This window comes from Epinephelus lanceolatus, chromosome 21 (genome assembly GCF_041903045.1).
Source record: "Epinephelus lanceolatus isolate andai-2023 chromosome 21, ASM4190304v1, whole genome shotgun sequence".
Taxonomy (NCBI): domain Eukaryota; kingdom Metazoa; phylum Chordata; class Actinopteri; order Perciformes; family Serranidae; genus Epinephelus; species Epinephelus lanceolatus.
The window spans coordinates 20,520,451-20,546,813 of NC_135754.1; the positions used below are offsets into that span (position 1 = coordinate 20,520,451).

Here is a 26,363-nt window from a genome sequence, read left to right on the forward strand (position 1 = left end):
GTCAGCAGAGCATTCATCCCTCACCACACACAGGCACACACGCGCACACACCCTTGATGGTGACAAGCTAGCAGTGCGTTCATGCCTTAACACCCGCCCATCCTCCCACACACACACACACACACACACACACACAAACAGACACACACACACACATCAGTAACAGTGTCAAGCCAGTTGAGCAGTCATGCCTAACTGGACATTGTCTACTTCATCTCTTTGTTTATACTGAGATCTTTGTCACACGTGTGCTCACGTATGCTCACTTTACCCCAGACACACTGCAGGAACTCTTTCTCTGCTTCCAAACCTCTTCTTATCTCCTCTCACTCACACATACACCATCTCTCTCACACACACACACACACACACAGTTTTCTCCAAGCCAAGAGAGACACAGCGAGGAACAACAGGAGTAAATCAACTTTACACCTCATGGTTTTGAGAAGGAGCAAGTGCACGCAGACAAGGACGGGGTTTACGATGGAGAGGTAGTGAGGGGGGATGATGTGGAGGGTGGCATCAAACAGAGGAGGAGGAGAGAGAGGCAAAGGCAGACACACAGAAAAGTTATGCTGGGAAAACACTTGAGGGGTTTAAAAATCTGAAGCGACGTATAAAACATGACGCATCAAACGCAAAGATTGTTTCGCACTTGTCAATTTGCTCCCAATACACAGCTGCTGCTGACTCCAGATGCTTCACTCATTCCAGTATTTGTAATCGCACAACATCACAGCAGTAAAGGAAAATGGGATCATTCAGACAGACTGAGGTTGCTTTGCTTTTCCTTTCTATTGGTGATATTCACTCTCTGAAAAAAACTTTAATCCCTGTTCACTGCAGGATTTGAGACCTTTTGCAGAAGTCAGATTTAAGCTCATATTTAGGGAACACAGATATTTTGATGTGTCATAACAGGAAAGGCATACATTTGTTTGATTAAACTAATGATGGCTGCATCCCTCAGGGAGTGTTGTGGGGGATACTGCGGGATTGAAGGGTACCGGTGTTGCTGCGACCAGCCATCCAGTCCCTGTATGACCAAAGTGAGAGCTGCATCCGGGTGTTGGCCTCTGCCAGGGTTGTCCCTTGTCATAGATCCTGTTTGTGATATACATGGACAGGATCTCAAGGCATAGATGATGGGAGGAAGGGGTCCGGTTTGGGAACCTCAGAATTGCGTCTCTACTTTTTGCAGATGGTGTGGTTCTGTTGGCTTCATCACACCATGACCTCCAGCATGCACTGGGGCAGTTTGCAGCCAAGTGTGAAGCGGTCAGGATGAGAGTCAGCACCTCCAAATCTGAGGCCATTGTTCTCTGCCAGAAAACGGTGACTGCACCCTCTGGGTTAGGAGAGAGTTACTGCCTCAAGTATCTCTGGGTCTTGTTCAGGAGTGAGGGTAGAATGTAGCGTGAGATGGACCAGGGGTTTGTTGCAGCATCTGCAGTGATGTGGACATTGGGCTGGACTGTCGTGGTGAAGAGGGAGCTGAGCCGGAAGGTGAAGCTTTTGATTTACTGGTCCATCTACGTCCCAACCCTCACCCATGGTCATGAGCTCTGGGTAGTGACCGAAAGAACGAGATCACGGGTACAAGCGTGAGGTGGCTGGGCTCAGCCTTAGAGATAGGGTGAGGAGCTCGGACATCTGGAGGGAGCTTGGAGTAGAGCCACTGCTTCTTTGCGTCGAAATTGTCCAGTTGAGGTGGTTCGGGATCAGGATGCCTCCTGGGTGCCTTCCATTAGAGGTGTTCCGGGCACATCCGATTGATAGGAGGCCCCTGGGCAGACCCAGGACACGCTGGTGGCATTACATATCTCATCTAGCCTGGGAACACCTTGGGGTCCCCCAGGAGGAATTGGAAAGCGTTGCTAGGGAGAGGGACATTTGGGGTGCTTTGCTTGGCCTGCTGGCCCCGCAACCCGGCCTTGGATAAGTGGATGAAGATGGATAGATGAATGGATGGATGGATCCCATGCAGTTTTGCCAGTTCCAGGGCCCTTGTATTGCATGTGCCGGCTCACTGGCTTGGCTTAGTTAGTCATTGTTAACAGAGCTATCATTTATGTTTTAAGGTAAACCTGTGCATCTCCTGCAAGTCAAAATATCAATCAATCAATCAATTTTATTTATAAAGCCCAATATCACAAATCACAATTTGCCTCACAGGGCTTTACAGCATACGACATCCCTCTGTCCTTAAGACCCTCACTCAAATATCTGCGGTGCCAATTATGAACCCTAACACACAACAAGACCATGTAATGGGTTTAAACTCTTGAAACTCAGTAAAGCAGCAACACTTCTCCTCTCCATCTCCATGATTGGTATTGCAATCCAGCCAGTGCTTAGGGCGTTATGAAATCCTTTTTAATATTTTCCCAGATTCCATTTGATTATTTCCCTAAATTCTGTGATTTTCTTTAATTTTTCTTAATTCTGTGTTTTACAATTTAAGCACGTTTCGTCATTAGAAAGTGTCTAATCATGGTGGCTGAATAAAATTTCAACAGTTAAGTAAAACAAATAATCAAACTATAATGAATATTGATGATTCATGTTGTGACACAACATTGCACCATTTTTCTATCCCATAAATTGCTTCAATACAGTTATAAAACAAAGCATTACATCCTTTTGTAAAATAAAGTGCTTCACATCAGTTAAGAAATAAATACATTTAGCTGTTGGTGTTGAATTCCTCAGTTTTTTGGATGACTGAGCGTCTCAGAGGGCCTCTTGCACATGACTGCAGGGTCCAGCAATAACTTTCACTGTCAGATTTTTTTCCAGCAACCCAACATCAAAGAATAAAGTAATTTCCCTCACAATTTAGTGTGATGTCTTAATATGTATTGGACACAGGTAACATGATTTATTATATCTGTGAATACAATCTAATTAATCTTATATTACGCTGTACGCTGTTAACACCTTATTTTGGAAAGCTGACGTAGTCATATGTGTATCCTGGTCTGTTTAAATGCATTTACAGGTCAGAATACATGGGGGGGGGGATCCAACTTAAGCAGCAGCTCGTTTGACCGTATAGAGTGACATCTAGCTTGATGCAGAAACATTAGACAGTGCCTCTGAATGATCCAAGAAGCACAGGAGGTTCTGAACTAGCTTGGATGACAGACAAACGGACTGTAGTCAAGCTAGCCACCACTCGCATCTTTGTGGTCAAACCGGCCTACACTAACAGAGCAAAGTCTCAGGTGACCCGATGTTCCCCCAGTTATGGCGGCCCTGCTGGTGTGTGGAGCACCTGAACACTGCCCACAGAAAAACACCAACACAGAGTCAAACATAGCAGCATGTTTTTTTTCCCATTTTATTCAGCTTAGGCACCACAAACAGTGCTTATAATGATGGGGAAAACCACTCAGCAGCAACTCTTTCCAGCTCCTCCTGGGAGACCCCAAGGCGTTCCCAGGCCAGATGACATATGTAATTCCTCTAGCTTGTTCTGGGTCTGCCCCGGAGCCTCCTACCATTGGGACGGGCCTGGAACACCTCACCATGCACAGGAGGCATCCTGATCAGATTCCTGAACCACCTCAACTGACCCCTTTCGATGCGAAGGAGCAGTGGCTCTACTCCAAGCTCCATCCGGATGTCCGAGCTCCTTACCCTATCTCTAAGGCTGAGCCCAGCCACACCACGGAGGAAACTCATTTTGGCTGCTTGTATCTGTGACCTCATTCTTTCGGTCATTACCCAGAGCTCATGACCATAGGTGAGGGATGGGGCGTAGATGGATCAGTAAATAAAAAGCTTCGCCTTCCGGCTCAGCTCCCTCTTCGCCAAAACAGTCCAGTGTTTCAGCTGGTGAACCACTTAATAAATTACCAAAGTATTTTTTTCACTGGTGAGCTCAGCAAATCCAGCAGCCACTTGCATATTTTACCAGCATTTGGCTGATGGCTGGTGCTAATTTTCCACCCTGCCCCTAACCCTTTATGACACCTCTACTGCCAGTGCAGTGGTCTTATTGAAATGAGTCTGCATTAGTTGTTCAGCACACAGGAGATCTAGAGACGGTAGCAGCAGTTTGATTGGTATTAAAAGTCAAAGAACTAGAGAGCTAGCATAAGCAGCAATATTAACCATAGCTCAACTGATGAGAAAGAGAACCACATACGTATAGACCAAGGGGCTGCTAATTGTGAGATGCACTGCAGAAACACTAAAGCTTTCTCTTAAACAATCATATACTTAATTTATATTAGGTCATTTAAATTAATGTGTGTTTATGCCAACAGCATGATCTCTCCCATTAGGTTTGCCTGAATGCACCTCTATCTTTTCAAAGCAGCTGTCTCTCAGGGGCCCTATTGGATTGATTAAGACTAGACTTTGAAGCCATCTGACATGAGTACTCTGATACATTCTGCTTGAATGAACTCCAGATTTAATGAATGTAGTTTACGCTCAGGGTTCAAACTGTTGATGAAGGGAAAAGAGGAGGTCAGGGGACAGAGGAGGACGGACGAATAGATAGAAATTGGAGATGTGATGAGAGAGGTGGAAAGAGCAGCATACAGCTGCTGTTGCTGGGGTATACGAAAGATAGCAAGGTGAAGTGAGGAGAGGAATGAACGAAGTGGAGAGTCAAGGCTCTATAATAGTTTGAGTCCTAATCAGACTGATGAGATATGACAACCTCAGAGCCTCAGAGCCAACATAACTATTCTCTCTCTCACACACACACACGTACACACCAAGATGCTGGTCATTTAAGCTGAGGAGTTGGCTGTCAGGCCATGTTCACACATGCACTTCAAAAACATTGCTGCCTCTGCAACTCAGAAATTTATGGCTGTAAGGGAAAGAAATAGATTATTGAACACTACAGTAAACAACTCTCCACAGACCTGACAAATCATTTAGTTTGTCAGTATGTCAGACAGGTTTGATTGGCTACAGGTTACATACAGATGAACAAAGCATCAAAAACTACAGCACTGAATGCTATAACTTTATTTTGTAGCTGCTTTCAACACGGACTTCAACTTTGCAGCACTGCGGCACACTGCATTGTGGAACTGTCATTTTTTTATGTGATAGGGGAGTGCTGTGTCTCTGTTGCACCACGAATAGCATCTTGCCATGCGCTCCTGTATAGCTCAAGGGTTGACACAACACCTCACCTGACCACTAGACGCCTCTCTGGGGTTTTTCCCTCCTCTATTGATCACTGCTGCTCTCGGGATCAGCCACCTGCCTGCACAGCTGCTGCTCATTTGCTCATTAGTTCCCCAGTATATAAAAAAGGCTACCCCCCCCCCCCCCCCCCCCCCCCCCCCCCCGACACACACATTTGCCAGGTGGTCCTGCTCAGGTGTTGTAGCGTCTGAGGCATTCGTGTCTGCTGGATACTTGTTGCTGATCTTCTGCTTGCTGATCCTGCGGTTTGCTTTTCTGATTATGTCTACCTGCATGTTTCTGACAGTAAGCCTTTAAAACCCAGGGAGGAAAGACATTTTTAACATCTCCTGCCCAGCCTGTTGTGTTTGCTGGTGGGGGGGGTTCACATTAAAGTAAGTTTAGATTCATCAGATGTTGTGTGAAATGGTCATAAAACTCAGTCTGAGCTGTCTTAAGGAAGTCATTTTCTTGTCTTGACGTTCCAAGAAAAATCAAACATGTTTCATATTGTCGTGAGTTTTTAGACTTGGCTCATGCAAACAGTGAAGTTCAAAAATGTAAACATTGTCACCAACCAACAGCTGCGCTCTCTCCAGCACCAAACAGGAGGCAGCAAATCAGGTAAACGGTACACATGGAGGGGACTCTGGGGAGGCACAAGAATGTGAACAAGTCTCTGTTTTCTTGGGCTGTAGCAAAGGAGGAGAAACTGGTGGAGTTATGCAGGATTTATACTTAGGCACAAAATCAAAGCTGTACCTACGGCGAAGGCTCTGCGACAAAGAGCCTAAGCTGTACCCTACGCAGTGACGTGAACCTCCCCACAAATGTACCTACACATCTCGGAAATGCAGACCTCCTGTCTGTTTTTGTAAGCTGAAACCTTTTCCCTCAGTGGAAACGAAGCTTTTATTTACTTTAATTTCACAGATAAGAAACAATAAATTGTGAAGACAATAAAGCCTCCACAAAATAGCATTTTAAATCTTGTGTACGATGTATCCTGGATTCATATGAGCAGAGGAAATCTCCACTTGTTGCTAGGCTAATCTATACAATGTAAAATGCCATAGGCTTGTGCTAATAATGTTAGCATGTTACATTTGATTGGAAAACATGTTCAGTATGAGACAGCTGTTTTGTTGGTGAACCTAGTGAGTTGTAATGGAGATGAACTTTGTAACGTTACCTTTGTTAAATGCTGCTGTTGGGTTTGGCTTTATTTGAGTAGAGGAAAAGTCAGCTAGCCGCTAGGCTAATTTATACAATGTAAAATGCCATAGGCTTGTGCTAATAACGTTAACACAACGCTTGTATTTGCGGGGAAAATGTGTCCAGATAAAGACAAATGCTTTGTCTGTGAATGCTGTGAGTTATAGTGAAGTTGATTTGTGTACTTGTATTTGAAATTATCTCAATTACGCCATGTTTAATGTGTGTTTTGGAGGTGTAACTGCAGAGTGACACAGACAAACAAACGCACAACTATTAATCCAACTTTACCAAATAGTGACCCTGCAAGATCTACAGTCTTTTGAAAAATCTTTGTAAGTGACTGAGGTTCACATTATCTTTAGATGTGAGAGGGTGTCAGACTTTGGTCTTTTAAAAGTCTTTTCAAAGTCTTGTAGTGTATTGCAGACATTACTCGCTCTAGTAACTCCAGTCTCTCAAAGTCAGCAAAAAAGAGAAGCAGTGTTGAATAAAAAACAAAACAGAAAACAACAGCAGATCAGTAAAGTACTGTATAGTTTGAGTTATACTTGAAATAACTAGTTGATTAATCAATTGATCAGTCAATAGAAAACTAATTGGCATCAATTTTCATAGTTAACTAAACAATCATTGTTTTTAAAAGCTAAAATACCCCAAAATGTCTGGTTGCAGCTATCAAATGTGAATCTTTTTATCTTGTCTTTCCTGCAAACTTAGAAGCTTTGGGTTTAACTGTTAGTTGGATAAAATGTGCCACTAGAATATAAAAACTTGGGCTTTGGGAATGTCATGGACCAAGCTGTCAAAGCATAAAAACACAGGTTTAAATTTCAAAAAAGGTGGGTTTATTTTCCCAAAAAGTAAATTTTACAAGTCAAATGACTTAAGATAACTGACTTAGAGTTATAGGGCCCTTAAAAGAGGTCAGCAAAACATAACTCTACTGAAAAATAGGGCTAGTAATATTAGACATTAACTCAACAAACAGAATGAGACAATGGGGCAACATATATGATGGGTGATCTGACCAAATTAAACACAAAGGGGACAGCTTACATAGACAGTAACTAAAACTAACACTAACACAAAGATGGTTTGTTTTAGGAGTGATAAACTTTTCTATCATCGAAATAAGGAACATTTTAAACACTTACGTATTAGACTGTATGATTGCTGAACAAACACACAGGTCACAACAGGCTATAAAACTGAAAACCATCTCTTATTCTATGAAATTTAGAACACTAAATAAATAGTATAGTGTAGATGACCTGACATGACTTCAGCCAGATGGCCTGATATGACTGACCAAATTTTGTTATGTAAGGAGAAGCAATTGCTCCCAGAACTCGTTATTGGAATAACAGGAAACAGTAGCTTAAGTGACAGGAAACACCTTGTAATGTGTATTGGAAAGCTTGTAGGTGTCAATGGATACTGCTTGTTTGTCATGACGAACAAAGTCTTTTTCTTTATGTGAGTAAACCCTCAAATGTCCAAACCCTATGTTTTGAGTTCCTTTGTTCCACAACAATAGAATAATAAAAAATAAAACATATGCATTAGGAAGAGTTTTCAATTAGTTCCACTATGGCTATATTTAAACATTCAAAGCAACCAAACAATTGTCATTCTGGTGATCAGCACATCTGGGTGATATCATTAAATGTGTGTTAGCATGTTGGATACTGTATGTTTCCATTCAAATACCAAACAGTAGTGGATCAACAGTGACACAACGTCCTTGTCGTATACAAAGCTGTCTCTCCGTTACTGACTGGGAATCCTCGGACAGGTCTTCCAGCTTTGTTGTTTTATTTGTGCTCTCCATAGTGTTCACGAGTGAGGGTAAAATGGAGCGTGAGAGGGATAGGCAGTTTGGCAACGATGCAGGCGCTGCGCTAGAGTGTTGTGGTGAAGAGGCAGTTTGAGCCAGAAGGCAAAGTTTTACTGGTCCATCTACATCCCAACCCTCACCTATGGTCATGAGCTTTGGGCAGTGACCAAAAGAATGAGATTACAGATACAAGCAGCCGAAACAAGCTTTCTCTGTTGGGTGGCTGGACTCAGCCTTAGAGCTCAAACATCCAGACGGAGCTCGGAGTAGAGCCGCTGCTTCTTTGCTCAAAAGGGGCAGTTGAGGTGGTTCAGGCATCTGCCAAGGATGCCTCCTGGGCGCCTTCTGCCAGAGGCCCCGGGGCAGAACCAGAGCACACTGGATGGATTATATATCTCATCTGGCCTGCCCCCGTGACCTGGCATTGGATAAGTGGATGAAAATGGATGGATGGATAGTGTGACTGACTTGCATGCCAATCGGCTTGTGCTAACCTCAGCACCTGTTGCTAACAGCGTACAGCTAAAAGTTTCCTGATGAACTTGCACTCATGAACTTTGGTTCCACATTACGTGCACCAGTCTACATACTGTTCAACGCTCTTTTCACTGGCATCCCAAAGAACACCACTGAGAGACTCATTCAAAACTCTGCAGCTCGGCTATTAACCAGAACCAAGAGGAGAAAGCACATCAGGCCAGTCTGAGCTGCTCTGCACTGGCATCCTGTTACAATTAGAATTGATTTTAAGCTCCTCCTCCTTGTTCACAAAGCCCGACAAGCTACATCACTAACTCTCTTGTGAACTATTTGCCTCCGAGAACACTGCGATCATCTGCTGCTGGTTTATTGGAGGCTCCCAGCAACAGGTGTAAGAAGATCGGGGATGCAGCCTTTGTCAGTTAAGCCACAAAGCTATGGAACACACAACCTATAAATATCAGGGAAGCTAGCTCGCTAAATATTTTTAAAAGAAAGCTAAAAATATATCTGTTCACTTTAGCCTTTAACTTGCTCTGACTTTCCTGATGCAGGTCTGAAACTCTTTTTACGCTTCATGCTGCTGCAACTCTTTTAAAATCATACTTGATTTTATGACTTATAGTTTTACAACCCTATGATTTTATGAATCAGTTAATCCATTTTTTTTCTTATTATTTTTTTTAAAGATATTTTTTCGGGCAATTTTAAGCCTTTAATCGATAGGACAGATGAGCGTGAAGGGTGGAGAGAGAGAGGGAGTGACATGCAGCAAAAGGCCACAGGCTGGAGTTGAACCCAGGCCGCTGCGGCAACAGCCTTTTACATGGGGCGCCTGCTCTACCACTAAGCCACCAACGCCCCGTTAATCCATGTTTTAAACTGTTATAAATGTCTGTTTTATTTTCATTATGTCTATTTTTGTGTGAAGCACTCAGTGCTTATACTGCCCTTATTGTAAATCACTTTGTGCTGCATTTCTTTAATGAAAGGTGCTATATTAAAACCACTGAATATTATGATTTCTGGATATTTTTTCGTGTGGCTGTGTGTGGCTGCATGCACCAGACAGCAACGGTTTCAGCCTTCATTGATAAAGAAAAAAGCCTTTAGTTGCAGCCCTAATTGAAGTAAGCCACGCTAGTGAGTCAGCGTGTACCATATGTGTGTGTTAGACAAATGTTTCAATAGGTACAAGTGAAAAGGAGAGTCATCTATTTTATTTTGTTATCATTCTGAAGTGGGCATGGTCTGAAGCAGGGAGGTCACACACTGGAGTGGATAATGTGGGCATTCAAGAATCAAATTTGCCTTCTTGAGGAAATGATTAAATGTATTGAAGCTGAGCTTGTTGCAAAGCAGTACTTGAAATATTTCACATATTAAAGGAATTCTTTGATCTTTATGAAAGAATTACTACTGCTGAGCCATTTTGAAAAGGCTATCAATGTTGGGCACAATATTGGAGCCCTTAATTGCTAGAGTGGCTGACATTTGGTGGGACTGTCTACTGTCAGAAATCATATCCTCTCATTTCTAAGAGTTGAACTCTCTACACCTTACGTTTAACTCAGGATCTTTCTTTCACTGCTCACTGTCACTTCTGACGCTTGCGTTGCTTTTATACTTCTATAGCGTTGTCAGTGTTTCTTTAATGTTTCCTTTGTAAAGTAATGTTTGTAAGATGACTGTCACTGTTAATAACACAAATCGTAGTATCCTCAGTGTTCCCAGTGACCTGACTGTCTTTCTCTGCCTCCCCTCCCTTTTCTTCTTTGCTGCATTTACATCTCTCTCTGCTCCCTGTTTACCCTCAACTCCTGGCAGATTCATCTCCCTTCCATATATTTACACCCTCTTTTACTCCACTTCATTACTCGCCATAACTTCTTCTCTGCCTGTGTCCCCCTCCTCTCCTCTCTCAGGGACAGGCAAAGAGATATAGCTCCGTGACGGCTAGTAGATTTTAAGTGCTGCACGACAGGTGCGGCGGTAAAGTATTGTATCGTAGCAGCTGTAGGAGCGCGCTATCGTGTCTGGTGTATATGTGAGTGTGTGTGTGGGTGTGTGCTGATGCATTCATGTACATTTGGGAATATGTGCAGTCTTGTTGGTGTGCTTGGCTTGACATTTTATAGCTTTGGTGATTGTAGATTTTATCCTATAGACATGTAATGTTTCTCCCTGGGGGGGGTCTTCGTATTATCCACAGCTCAGCATATTACGCTATTATAAGTCAACATTATAGCCCGGCCACACTCGCATGCAGATAGGGCAGATAGGGATACACACTTGCACACTCATACAGTATTTGTGTGTGTGTGTGTGTGTGTGTGTGTGTGTATGTATGTAGAGCAGCACTATACATATGCACAATAGAAATAAGTCGTTATTGTTGTTCTATGTTATGATTTCATTTACCAACATGATCATTTCTTTTCTTTCCACACATCGACAGAATTGAATGTGTGGGCCTGCATGCTCTGTGTGTGATTTAAAGTATACCACAGTGTGTTTTCTCTCCTACTCCTCCTGTTCAACTCTCTTGCTTTGCTGGCGTGCTCAGAGCTGCTTGTTACATAAATAAATAGCTTAGGTAAAGCTTTTCTTTATACCTTACAACAGCTGAGCGGGACAGACCACCAAGAAATATATTTTTAATATCCACTCCCTCTCCATTTTTTAGCTGTTGCTCTAAGCGGTAGATGTTATTAATTAAAGCTGGCAGTGCTGGTGGAAAGTCAAAAATGTTCCATAAGTTCAAGTGTGCTTGTTTGCCTGCTTCTCTCTTTGTTTCATGCCATCTGTCTGTTGTACATCCTTAAATTCAGTGTGTAATGTTGTTACACCATACTGGCACACGTTCCCAAGTACTGTATCCTGTTGCTAGGAATGATGTATTTTATACTAAGCTGTCTATGATGTCATATTTGTTGGTAATGGTTTTGACTTTAATGCCCTTCTTGGTTTTGTTTCCAGAATAAGGTGAATCCCGTCAATGTGACTCCACCCATTCAAGCTGTGGACCAAGACAGAAACATACAACCTCCGTCTGACAGGCCGGGTATTCTGTACTCCATCCTCATCGGTAGGTTTACATTTTGTTAAGTTTGATTGGTTGGCACCAGGGTTGGAAATTATTGTCTTTGGTCACCTTCCAGTGTCGGTGATGGATTCCAAAATCTACCAGCCACTCAAGAGATTACTATTGTTTTTGGCTGGTGAGTAAAGCAAATCTAGCAGCCCCTTACATATTTTACCAGCATTTGGCTGGTGACTGGTGCTAAATTCCAGCCCTGGCTGGTACTAGTATTGGGTAATAAGCCAATATATACAGTGAGACAGTGTAAATGTATGTGCCATCCACAGATTAAGACCTTGGCCTGGATCCGAGTACACTTGACCCTGAAGTCCAAAGTTTGTTTGATTAAGCCCCGTTTCCACCGAGCAGTACAGTACGGTTCAGTTCAGTTCAGTGCACTTTTTTCACGTTTCCACTGTGAAAAGTTGTGGATGGTACCAATGGAACCGTTCCTTACCATCCCCATTTTTGGTCACTTTTCTGTTGGGGTACCTAGCACACAGATCTGGTACTAAAAGGTGGAGCTGTGAACACGTTGATTGGTCAATTGCAGACGGTCACTCTGCTCAGACGTTAAACAGACCTAGGGTCTAGGTACGATGTCTGAAGGGTTACTTTTGGTTCTAAAGGTACTATACTGAAAGTGTTTGGTGGAAAGTGAGCACAGTGTACTGTATCTGGACACATTTTGCTGATCTGTTCTGGACTCCACTTGAAAAGGTGGTGTCAAGTACAGTTCATGTGTACTCCGGTACAGTACGCATAAAGTGTGAACACCAACTCTTGTGAAACAGTCTGAATCTAATACTGATGCCTGTAAAGGAGCAGAGCGTTTCCTTACTGCTCTGCCGGTCCCCACTGATGACAGTCCCAGGGGCATTGTCTCTGTCCCTTTTTCTACACTCTAGCACAACACAAAAGTAAAGTAAGCCAAATGTACTTGGGCACAGAACAACATTACAATTGTAAAAGTTGAGTGGCAGGGGAGTGGAGAAGGGGGCAATCTTACTTAGGCACAGTACCATTAGATTGTACCTAATATGTAGAAGCCTTTAGGCCATTTTAAACTGCAGTGTTGCAAATCAGTGAGCAGGATAGCTCAATGATAATATTGGTTATTTGTATTATATGTGCAAAAATATGATGACATATCCTAATTTGTTACGTTTTCGATTTGTTGTACCGATCAAAAACATATTCCAGTTAATTGGTTGATTTCACCAGAGCATGTGCTATACTACAATATAAAATAACATTTACCATAAAGCAGTGGTTCCCAACCGGTGGGTCGTGGTCCAAAAGTGGGTCACAGACCCATTCTAAAAGGACCGCAAGTGATTCGCAAACGTGACAAGTTTGTTAAAAGACTCACTTTATTTTCAAGTACAGTAAATTTCCAACAGACACAGTGGCCCTTTTTAGATAGGAATTGTGCAAATTTGCAGGAAAGCCCGGTCAGTCTTTTTTTTCAGCATTGGCAGTATAAAGACAAAATCGGGGAGTGTGGGAAAATGCCACCTACCTACTTTTGTTTATACAGAATGCGCCTTTTTCGGGGCAATGGGGGGCGTGAGCAAGTAACAAAACATGTAGCTCACTGTGTGACATAAACAGTGACGTGGGAGGGAAGCCGCGGTGAGTCAGGCGGCGATAGTCAGATGGCGATTCTCTCGTAAATCAGCCCCTTCTTCACTGTCCCTGTCATCTGACAGTTAATGGCCTCTTCATTTGCGAGGGCAAGGAGGGTGCGCTATTCCTTGTCTCCCCCGCATGTGCTGTGTCATCAACAGCTCCTCCTACAAGTCATCGACAGCCCCTCCCGTTGTGGAAAGCTACCTCGGTCTGTTTAAATTAAAAGGGTTCCGCCAATATGACTACCCTACGAGGCTGAAAATTGGGCGCCTAGGATCAACTCGCCTTTCCATCTCTGTGTGTATAAACCCTCGCAGCTTGCCAGCAAATCGGCCCAACATTTGCGGAAAATCTGGCAGTGTAAAAGGGGCTAGAGAGTGATTTACAGACAGAGACAGCAAACTAGCATAGTGACATGGCCAGACAGAAGTACGACGCTGAATATTTTAAACTGTGGGACCTATAACTAATGACTAAGGAGAAAGCTGGACCTCGAGGCTGGACCAGTTGGGAACTGCTGCCATTAAAGATGATTTTTGTCTATATAGCCAACTCGATGGCACAGACACATACACAGCCTCCCTGATGTAGAAGTTTGAATTTGAATGTCTGAAAAAAACAAACTCAAAATCCAAATCTTGTCCTCTTGAGTTAATCCTGAATGGCCACACCAAAAGAGCACATTATTCAATGGACCATTTACCTAAAGCAGTAAAGATAACTGTAATTTGGAGTGACATCAACACATCTGTTCACGTAGAGCTTTGTGGAACCAAATCTTGTCAAATGCAGGTCTGTGGTCTTGGGGATCCTTAGCACTAGGCCTAATTGTCAATTGTTAGAAGAGGATTATAAGGTTTCTGAGGAAGGCTCTTACATGTTTAGATGCAGGATTAACTCGGCTGAGTAATACTATATGTGAAGTAATTGTTAAGAGGATGCTAATAGCCAGTTTGCACAGGATAAAATGTTTCCAAAATTACAGCGATGGAATTGTCTGCCCATTAATGCTTCATAAGTACCTTAGGTTAAAAGTGATTTATAGCAGCAACAGTGCACCATCGCAGCAAAACATCTTGATTACTGTTTGAAAATGCAGAGCCACGAAAAACTTTGACTTTTACTCATATGGATCTGCATAGTGTGTAAAAATTTACTGACATGACTTTACACTGACTTGATTACATTTCTGACTCCTCCTGTGAAACTTATCTCAGTCTGAGTGAGGATTATGAGAGACAGTGTCACAAAGGGTGGAAAAATCTGTTGCAACTCTGCAGCTTCTCTAAGATCTACAGTGTGAACATGAATTAATAACAGATGAGGGTCAGCTGGGGAAGCTTTTAATGTTCTTAGATGCTCAAATGGCCTTTAACAGACTATACACTGATCAGCCAAAACATTAAAATCACTGACAGGTGAAGTGAAAAACATCGATCATTTTGTTACAGTGCAATGTTCTGCAGGAAAACCTTTGGTCCTGGCATTCATGTGGATGGCCCTTTTTGAATTCTACCCATCTAAACTTCATTATAGACCAGGTAACCCCCTTCATGGCAATGGCACTCCCCGATGGTAGTAGCCCCCCCAGCAAGGCAATGCACCATGTCACTCCTCAAAAACTGCTCAGGAATGGTCCAAGGAATGAGACAAAGACCTCAAGACACCGACCTAGCTTTCACATTCCCCAGATCCCAATTTGATTGAGCATCTGTGGGACAAACTGGTGCCCCAAAGGTCCTTTGTCCAGGCCTTGATGGGTCAGAGCCAAATCCGATCTGGATGTGGCATCTGCCCTGTCGAGGCATGGAGACAGGACCCCTGGGGGTGTCCTGTGTTGTCTGGCACCAAGGCGTTGTCGACAGATCCTTTGAGTCCTTTAGGTTGGGAGGTAAGGTACCAGCATGCCCAATGGATGTTCGATCGGATAGGGATCTGGGGAATTTGGAGGCCAGGTTGACACCGTGACCTCCTACTCACGTCCGCCAGGCCATTCCTTTTGTGGTGTGGCGTGGTGCATTGTCCTGCTGGGGGGCACTTCCATCAGGGAGTGCTGTTGCCATGAGGGGGTGTATTGGTCTGTAATGATATTTGGGAGGGTGGCATCCACATGAATGCCAGGACCCAAGGTTTTCTAGAAGAACATTGCCCTGTAACAAAATGATCAATGTTTTTCTCTTCACCAGTCAGTGGTTTTAATGTTTTGGCCGATCAGTGTATATGAACAGCGGTTTGCAATTGCTCTGGACGACAAAATGATTTCAAAGAACGGACTGTTGCAAATTTGCTTGATTGGGTGACACAAGAGAGAACCTTTAGACGAAGATATGCACTCACAAAAACATCAGTAAACACAAATATCAGGGGAGTTATTCTGCCTTGTGCACACGTGTGCCTGTGTTGCTGCTCCTCTCACCAGAACTTGATTTCCCCACTGAGCAATGCAGCATTCTAAAGCACCATATATGAATGTGTTTGTGTGTGTTCCTGCATCCCCACCTGTGGAGAGCAGAGATGAGAAAACTGGGAGCATTAGCTGTCTCGCTCTACCCCCCTCCCCCCTCCCTGTATCTTTTATACTCCCCCTAGACACCCACCAGGCAAACTTATATTGATTCTTAAACCAATTACTGATGTCTCTCCCTGTCTCATACACATGCTACCCAATCTTTGTATATTTTGTGTCTGCTCAGTTCTTACTGTTTGTGTCTTATTGCCTGCTCTCTCTCTCAGGCAAACCAGAGTCCTATGCAGACTATTTCAGCCTGAATGGAACCACGGCGGAGCTCCTGCTACTGAAGCCCATCGATAGAGAACTCTACCGCAGATTTGATCTGGTTATCAAGGTGAGAAACACTGGAACCGCAAACAGGGGAGGTGTAACTTGATTTTCTCCCAGCATGTGTCTTATAGGAACGGCCCCCCTCCGTTCTCAATGTGCAGTTTTGTTGTTTTTTTCTCTCAGCATTTAACCCCATATATCCATCAAGCTGTTGATCAACAAATCTGTAATCTTAAATAAAGACTAACAGTTCCTCCTTAATTTATTTATTTGGCACTTTCCCTGAACATATTAAGTGCCAGTAATTGTGAAGCATTTGAACCATCACATGCTGTATGGAGGTGTTTTTGTCTCAATTAGGCTGGTAATAGAATTACACCACCAAGCATACATCAGGTACTGCTCTGCTGAAATTGAAAGTGCAATTTTTCCTCTATAGGGTGTTTTTGCTGTAGTTAAAGGTGTGTGTGAATCTGTGTATATCAGTGTACAGATATCGTGTTTATAAAATGACACCGCATTCAGTGTACTTTTGGGATGGTAAAGCTGTTTGATCCCACTTAAGCTAATGAATGAAGGATAGGAGCTGGAGGAGACGTGAGGGAGCAAAACAGCAACAAGAATGAGCTGTAAATGACAATGGCAAACAAAAAAGATGCGTAGGATAAACAAGCAGAAAAACACACTATCACACACACAGGCAATTAATCAGTAGACATACAGAAAAACACACACAGGTATATTGGAAATCAAAAGCCCTATTTGTGCAGAACTAGTATGACCTGGACACCTTTAGTAACGTAATAATTACAGAGGTTGTTCGTCATCTTAATCCAATAGGAAATCTGCCATGTCTCTAATTTGTCAACTTAATATTCCACTACAAATTACCTACTATATTTGGCAAACACAGAGGTCATGTGATAATATTAGTTCTGTGCGAATATGTATCTTGGTGATTCGGGTCATATATAGGTTTTTCTGCCTCTTCCTTGATCAAGAATTATGGATTCTGCACTGACAGTTATAAATGTTTTGACAACATTTTGGGTGCAGGATGCTCATCGCGCTACACAACATGGAGTTACAAATGACTGTGCACATCATATCTGGGAGATAATGTCAGTAAATTTAAATAAAATACAGACTTTGCTCATCCTGTGTGAATGTGCTGCACAAAACACAAATGTAGGAAAGTTAATTTCTGAATCAGGAGGTTCCCTGGTAACACTAGCACCGTGCAAGTAGGGCTAAACAGTTGTATAGACGTATTTTAGATTGGCATTTAATTCCTCCTGAAGCCCCATTCAGACAGGATTAACAGTCAGTCCAGTCGCCAGAAGAAAGTGCTGGCATTTAATGTTAATGCAAACTATGATACATGCGATACGATACGATACAGTGCGATGCGATATGATGTACTTTGTTGTCCCTGGAGGGCAATTTGGCTTAGACTCAAGTATTGCTGCCTTACACAGGGTGCGGTTACATGATGGCTTCCCATTCAGAATGAAATAAATCTGAATGAAATCATTCGGAATTAAAGTTTTTCCAGGTAGTTTACATGGGAAATATTCATTCCGAATGAGGGTTTACGCAGGAGACCAGTTTAATCGCCTTTATTTGGATCCGCGTGTGGTTTACGTTTACCGGAAGAAAACACTGTAGTCCTCGTTCTGGATAACAAGATGCTTGACGACACCATTCTTAGTGCCTTTTTCGGGCTTGTTTTGCTTATATTCTTGAAGCAGCAGTACAACAACAACCTTGTTCTGCTAATGCTTCGTCTGTTGAGGAGGAGAAGGAAGGTAGAAGGTCGAAGAAGGGAGATAGAAGACCGTACTTTGGCGAATGGAAACCGGTTAGTGCATCAAGTCGTGCGCATGCTATATATGTCATCACGCCAGAAGGGCAAGGAAACGAGCATGCGCAGAAGGACCGGAATGAACTTAAAGAGGAATGAGTGTATACAAGTGCGAGAAATTCTTTCATTCAGAATTAGAAATGAATAGCTCCTTACATAGGAATGAAATTTCAATCGTATTGGCCATTTTAATTCCGAATTAGGTGTTTACAAGATCACTTTTAATAGGAATGAACTTTCATTCCGAATGAAAAGGGAATTAAACTGTCCATGTAAACGCACTCAATGATAGTCTAGAAGACATGAAGCATACACCATAAAAACACATACTACACATAACAGTATTGCACATCAGCCATTCATGTATGAACCCCTAACAACACAACCCCTACAGCATCAAGCTACATTATTTAAAATCTTAATTGATATACACCACGCATACATTAAATTTGTATTTGTATTATGTTACCATTCCTAAAGTGATATAGACTATGAGCTGACTTTGTCATCAGGAAGTGGCGAGGACGGTGGATGGTGTGACACCTAGGTGAGAAAATTTTTATTTTTTTTTTTTTTTTTTTTTTTAGATTTTCCCATTTAGATTGAAAACCTCTTACACAAGAGAGACCTGGCCGAGGTAGCAGCCAATCAAAACACATTTAAAATGCAACAAATACAACATATAATACAAAGATCCACAATAAAACAACTATTCAAACACAGTGACCTCAAGAGAAAAACAAGCACATCTCTATCACCACATTCTTTAATGATGCCCTTAAATTCATCGATGGATGTGATTCTTTCTGAAGAGTGTTCCATGTCCAAGGTGCAGAGTAGGGAGAATGCAGTTTTCCCCAGATCTGTTAAAACCCAGGGTTCATTAAAAAGCAACCACTTGGAGGAGCGTAGCTGGTAACTACCAGAGCTGACACACCGAAGGGTGCAGAGGTGGACCGGGAGTTTGCCCAGTGTTTCTTTATAGATTAAAAATATACCAGTGCTGTTGTAGTGGATGGTCAATGATGTCCAACCCACCAAATCATAAAGAATGCAGTGATAAGTCAGGGTCTTTGCATTTGTAATAAAACCTAGAGATGCATGGTATACTACGAACACGACTACTACTTCTACTAATACACAGTAATCAATCACAGACAGAAAAGTAGCTTCCACAAGTTTTTTCTTAACACTGAATGTAAACCAAAATCGTTCGTAGAAAAAAACGTACAGTGCCAACATTTATTCTGGCGATTGGGTTGTAACATTACAAGGAGGGGTTGGGGGTTAAAATATCAGCTATGCTCCACAATAATTTAACTCATTGTTCCAGATGGCATTTTAGCCATCGGAAATTTACAGCATAGGGTCCGAATAGAGATGGACTTTCCACAAAAAGAGAAAGATAAATCCTCCCCTAGGGGGCGTGGTAGAGTTTAAGGGGAGATGTGAGACAAAGCTGCTGTGTGAGGTGATTTAATTTATACAGTAACTAAGTCTAATCTTTAAACATAAAAAAACACATTGATATGATTCAGTGTCAGTTACACCACCGTAGATATCATTATCTCAGATGTCCATTGTGAATAAACGTCCACAAATCTACTTAGCAGTCAGAGAATAAAGACGCTTCAGAACTTGCCTGAGAATCTTTTCATTGTAGTATGAAAGTAATCCAGTGATAGTTGCCTGCACACCCATGGGTGCACTGCAGATAGAACTGCTAATGGGTGCCTCAGCATACATTTAATGGTGCCAGTTTGCTAAAGGTAAACAAATATAAGCTGGGAGAGAAGGTGCTTTACTGAGAATACCTGCCTACCTGTAGCTGACATTGTATTATAACAACCCATTTGATGATCTGAGTCAAAGTCACATTTCACACTGCACTGATGATAAAAAAAAATAGTGGAAGGACAAGCAGCTCTTCATGTGGAAACTACTCAGAGATCCACTTTAAAAAAACAAGGACATTGATCTGGAGGGGTTTTAAATTACAGCAGGACCAGCGTGTTCACAGCAAAACAGGAGGTAATTGTGGCTTTAATTATTTCAGGGGTCGGGGTTGCAAACATATATGTAGTCATGCTCGGGACAGGATTAAAATCACTGACCAGTGCTGGCAATTTTAAAATCACCCAACCTTCACCAGAGAAATAAATCCAGTCTGAATGGGGCTTTAATGTGCTTTGAGGTAAAAGCAGCTCTACACACAATTCTTTTGTTTATCCCATCTGTGTAATTCACAAACAATAAAAAAGGCAAATAGAAACCCAAGATTTGCCGTTTGTCTCTAATAAAATTTGCTTTCTTAAAGGAAATTGTCTCAACTATCTTATTGCGTATTTATTATGTCGAGTGCTGTCATTAAACACCACTTCAGCAGCAGGAGTAGCCGGTGGAGCACAGAGGGTGAAGCATCACAGCCAAAATGAACAATAATTTTCCTCTCCCTCCTTTAGGCAGAGCAGGACAATGGCCACCCCTTGCCGGCGTTTGCCAACCTCCAAATCGAAGTTCTGGATGAAAACAACCAGGCACCCTACTTCCTGGAGACCGGTTACCATGGCTACGTCAGTGAGGCATCACCAGTGGGAACCACCATAGCGACCACTGCCAGCCTGTCTGCACCGCTGGCCATCGTGGCTCTGGATAACGATGTGGAGGAGGTGAGGATAAAAGCATACAGAGCTGTCAGTGACTAAAGGCGTTCTAAGCAGATTAGCACTCGTGTTCTGACAAATCAAATTAGCACAGTTAATAGTCAGAGAAATGTTATTGTGAATACAGAGAAGAATGCAGAATTTCCTTTTTGCAGAATGGTATTTAACATTGTTTATGGCTCTAATATATTAATATACATGAAGCAGAAAGCCACTGTGCAAATAAATAGATTGAATTTGAGTCTTTATGAACCCTTATTTAGATTTTAATTCTATGTGTGTACTGTGCTGTAGCCCTATACCTCTGAGGAGTCACTTAAATGATCTGTTGCATCTACTTCCTTTGTAGCTGGCAGCCAATCAGACGCCTGTAGGTATCCGCTGAGGTCGTTCACTCTACCTTTACCTCCTTTTGCTGAGTTCTCTGAACCTTTCGCTGGTTGATGGCTCTTTCATGACAAAAACTAGTATTTATAGATTTGCTCTAAATTCCAGTGCCTGTTGCCCAAAGTTTCACAGCAACTTGTTAATAATTTATTTTGCATGTAAGACGTGCCATTTAACAATTTGCCAGATGGAAATTAACCGTTTGCTAAGCCCCCTAGATACTGCCGTTATGCCTGTCGAGCTCTCCGTTCCTGCTTGGCACATATGCTGTTGATAGTAAAAATGCTGGCAGATTTACTCCTCAAAAAAGTCTTAATTCTTTTTTAAACAGTGATTTTGGAATGATGCAAATAAAAGCTTCTTATTTATAGTCAGCAGCTTGTTGAGTTTACCAGCTATGATAACAACTCTAGCAGGCTGTTAGCTGAGCATGCTAACATTTGCAGTTGGTGTTAGAGCAAACCATTGCCTGAGGGTTGACATGACAGCTACCTTAAAATAAAGCCAAAACATCTCAATCACCCCCTGGTGGCTGGCTGCAGTTTAGATTATAAGCCCCGCCCCCTCCACGTAAGTGGATGGAACATAGGCCAAAAAGTAAATATCTTTTTTTTTTTTTTTTTTTTTTCCCAAAGATAGTTTCCGTTATTTCAGGGAGTTCTTATCATGCTGATGTATGTTCTAAGCCTGTTTCCACAAAACACTTTCAGTATGGTACCTTTGGAACCAAGGTAACCCTTCAGACATGGTACCTAGACCCTAGCGTTTCCACTGCAAACTGTACTCTTAAATGTGGGCAGGGTTGTTGTCAGGCTGTAGTGAGAGTCGCTCTGCATGGGATATGTAAAAATAGCAGGTCTGTGAATTTAGTCCTTCTCAGGCAAACTCAGGTGTTTAGTGTTGCTGGAGCCCACAGGAACAACGATCCACGATGCTTTTTTTTCTCCATGTGAGGATTAGAATATATGCTGTTCACATAATCAGGTCGAAATTAATATATATAAATGCTTGATGATCCACTCATTACTCAAAGTATATGTCATATAAAAACTAATGAAGTTGTCACAGTGAAATTTAAGGTGTGCTGCCGGCAGTCGACCCAGTGAATTAAAATATTTTTAACGCTGACTCATTAAAACAAGTGAGTAAAAATACAGAAGACATCATCATTATTCATGAAATTGGAAATAAAAAGTCTTAAAAAATAGATTGGATCAAACTGTTGCACATGTAAAATAAATAGAGTATTGCACTAATAAGAAGTGTTGTTTTAATTTATTAGTCTGATGGCCCACGGGTGAAAACTGTTTTTAGTCTATTTGGGCATGGCTTTAAGCTCCTGTCAGAAGGCAAGAGACAATTTGTGACCTGGGTGGGAAAAGTGGTAGGAAGTGGAGACGCAAAACTCACCTTTATGTACAGTCATTGGAGCAGACAAACATATCATTTCATCCATTCCTTCCACTTTTGCTCTTAAGATGTGAAGTATCACTCCTACTACAGCACCATGCCCAACACCTCAACATGTACCATGCCTTGTTATGACTGCTAAGTGATGACTGGACCCACCGGCTGCGTTTGCTGTGCGGAGCGGTGCAGCTCCGCCGGAAGACATCTCGGTGCACTGCCATGATTAATATCTCCTCGTCCATGGTGTCAACAGGGTGAAATGACTTCTGAAAACCTCTGACCTGTTGACTTCAGGCCTGCCTCTGCCCGTTATGTAGTTTTCAAGGTGTAGTGCAGGGAAATATGATCCGCCGTGAACACTGTGCATTTTATTTTGAACATTAACCGGATGTTTTATTGTGTTTCTGTGCACGACTTCCTGCCCCGCACGATCTGCTCTGTGCTGAATTGATGCGTTGTGCTCCAGCGTCTGGCAAAAATAGAAGTCCTGCGTATCTGTTCCGGAGGGCTCCGGAGTGCCGGAGCTGAGACAGAGCCAGAACGCAGCACAGCCGCAGCCGGTGGAAACACACACATTGACTAGAATTGAATCCTATGGGCTCCACTGCCGTGCCGGAGCGGAGACGCAACCAACACGCATCTGGTGGAAATAGGCCGTTAGTCGTCATGGGTTGTCTAGCTGCCTGATCAGTGCAACTCAGCAGAGACAAGAGGAAAGCGAGATGGCTCACTGGTTAGCTACTTTTATCAGTAGCTCCGGAATAAACTATGTGTCAGACTCACAATATTATTGATGAAGACTGTTCAAAATACTGATGAGGTATATGATTTGAGTATGAACAGAAGAGACAGGAAGTATAATGTTGGGTAAAGTGAGTCAACAAGGCAGGGCAGCTGTGGCTCAGGAGGTAGAGCGGGTGGTCCACTAGTCAGAAGATCAGTGATTCAGTCCACTGCTCCTCCAGACCGTCTGTCAAAGTATCCTTGGGCAAGATACTGAACCCAAAATTGCTTCCGATGGCTGTTCCATCTGTGTATGAGTGTCTGAATGGTTACTGAGTAGGAGATGACACCTTGTATGGTAGCCTCAGCCACCAGTGTGTAACTGTGTACTTGTATTTATTTACACTTCGGAAAATTAAGTTTTGAATCAACTATGAGCAGGTCATTTTCTTGCTGTGTACCTCTGGATGCAGTCTTAGAAACCTTAGAAAGTTCTGAAGCGTTTCCATTCTTGTATACTCATGCAGTGAGTTACACTGTGTGCTTCAAATTAAGCCTTGTTTTTTATTTTCCAAAATACTTTGTCGAGAAAAAAAAAGTTCAAGCTCATATTCATTACTTTATGCAGGTGCAGCCATCACCTTAGGTATTTACTGCAACTTAATCAAGCGCAAAACACAAAGAAGTCAGCAACTTCCTGCCACGGTACCGATCAGGCAGCTGGGACCGACAAGGGGCTTAGCCAACGGTTATTTGACACTTAGATTCTGCCACTTTGGAACTTTTCTAACCCCTTGTAATATAAACTGCAGATCTCAAGTGTGTAAACAGAAGTAAACACACCGGTTTCTGTCTCCAAACACAATTAAGTCACCATGTAAACACAAACAGCCGCACGGGGACAGTGTTTAAAGACGAGGTAATGTACATAAACCAAGGGCTGATCCTTTGACGTGTCAATTTCAACCTTTCCTTTTGTTTCACTGAGTCTCTACTTTGTGCCCTGCTTGCAGTGTGTGAAGTGCTCCGTCTAATTTCCCTGTAAAACCATTTCCCCTCTTAAATTGCCTCTCAGTGATAATGTAAGAATTTACAGTGCCGCAGCATTGTTATCGCCGATGCATTCCCAAGAGCTTAGTTTGTTTAAGATGTAGCATAGGCGTTTTGACAAAAACAAGCTTTGGTTCATTGCTTTCTAAAAGACCCCCACAGCAGGGAATGAGCTTAGTGGGGATAATGTGTGTGCCTCTGTGTGTTCCTGAGACTTTGTGTGTTTGTGGCAATTGATATACGTTGAGCTTTTTTAAATATTGCTAACCCCGGTCTTTCCTCCAGCATTAAGTACCAACAATGATGATTAGTCCTAATTGCTTTTATGTGCCGTCCATCACTTTTATTTATGTGTGTGCATACGGCTGTAAGTGTCTGTGTGTGCGTGTGTGTTTATTTATGACTCAATATCCACACTGGCTACATCGACAATATTATCAGCCCCCCTACCCTGCTGAGCCAGCCTTATCTGGAATGAGAGCTCACACACACACACACACACACACACACACACACACAAAGAGAGGAGGTGACTGTGTGGGTAATGTCAGAGGAGGACTCAGATGAGGATTGCCTCTCCATCACTGAGTGTAACACACACACACACACACACACACACGGAGCCCTCATAGGAGAATTTTTATGTCAAGAAAACCTTGGAGACGTTTTTCATTCACCTTCCCCTGTCTATGCACTTCTTTGCTCTCAGCTGTTATGCATATAGAAACATTTTCATTTGTTATGTTTATTCTGGTTTTCCTTTAATTTGTCAAATAAAATCATTTGTAATGGAGAGACAGAAACAGACATATCCTTGCCCTGTTATAATCCGTGTTACTTTTATCTCACCTACATAGACGTGCTCAGGTGTAAATGCACCAGATTTACGCCCTTGTGTCGTCTCTGTCGTCCTAAACGTCTTCCTTTCCTTCCCACAGACCAGAGACCCTCAGCTCCAGTTCTCATTGGACAGCTATTCTGATGTCTTCTCCGTGTCTGCCACTGGAATAAGAAGACATCTCACCCTGCTGCAGCCGCTGGACAGAGAGACGCAGGACTCTTACACATTCACGGTACTGTAGAGCCTTTTGTACTCATGTGCTTTACATACAGTATGTGAGAAAGAGAGAGATGAGCGTCTGAATGTATTTGAATAACTCACCTCAGATCAGAGACCTTTGATAAAACCGTAGTGGTAGTCTTGAGAAAAGGTTCTTATCTAGTGAAGAGGTGCAAAAAGGAGACAAAAAAAAGTGTGAAATAAAGAATGAGCCCAGAGGAAGAGAAGAAGACAGGAGGAGATGGAGGTAGATGGATAGGAAGGACCAGGGGGATGTGTAGGCGTAAGTTGATCCATGAAGTCAGTAATATTTTAAGTCTAAGGGGCGATTGATGCTGACCTGGCAGGACTTTAGAAAAGGTCACTTTTTAGGCAAACACTTTGTACATTCAGGGCTCCACAGTAACCGTTGTTAGCTTGTCATTGGCAACCAATTCACGGCCTCTGCATGCCATCAGCAGAAATAACTTTTAACACAAATACAGAAGGGACAGCAAACAGCAAAATGTTCAACCAAAAATAAATAAATTTTTAATATTTGTTGCATCAATGATATTTAAATATTACTGTTACAGTCAGAGGCAACATGGTGGTGCAATGGTTAGCATTATCACCTCACAGCAAGAGGGTTCCTGGTTCAAGCAGAGGGTGGGGGGAGCCCTTTTGTGTGGAGTTCGCGTGTTCTCCCAGTGTTAGTGTGGGTTTTCTCCGGCTTCCTCCCACAGTCCAAAGACATGCAAGTCAGGTTAATTGACCTTTCACTAAGCTCCGCCCCTTTGTGATGGTTCAACAAGCTGTCGGAGTAAGCATGGGGCCCACACTGTAACTAACTGCACTCCCTGAAGAAACATTATCATATTTTTGGAAAAATGAAACAGTGATTCCAGAGAGAAGCAGACAGAGGGGTCTACAGTCTGTGTTTGAAGGATATATCCAGGATGTCAAACTGACTCAGCAGCAACAACAGGTTAAAAAGACAAAGATAGTTAGAAGCTAAAGCTGAACTATAGGCTACAGA

At 42.5% G+C, this 26,363-nt stretch overlaps 1 protein-coding gene across 2 annotated transcripts in view; it reads left to right on the forward strand.

Annotated features, from left to right (window-relative positions):
- The window catches only part of pcdh15b (protocadherin-related 15b), a 362,569-nt gene that overhangs the window by 132,427 nt on the left and 203,779 nt on the right, over positions 1 to 26,363 (forward strand). For both annotated transcript variants that reach the window (XM_078163506.1, XM_078163507.1), the window contains 4 exons: positions 11,672 to 11,780; positions 16,140 to 16,252; positions 20,515 to 20,721; positions 25,224 to 25,358. In XM_078163506.1, the coding sequence (XP_078019632.1) occupies positions 11,672 to 11,780; positions 16,140 to 16,252; positions 20,515 to 20,721; positions 25,224 to 25,358 (564 nt within the window). The remainder of the gene's footprint in view (positions 1 to 11,671; positions 11,781 to 16,139; positions 16,253 to 20,514; positions 20,722 to 25,223; positions 25,359 to 26,363) is intronic.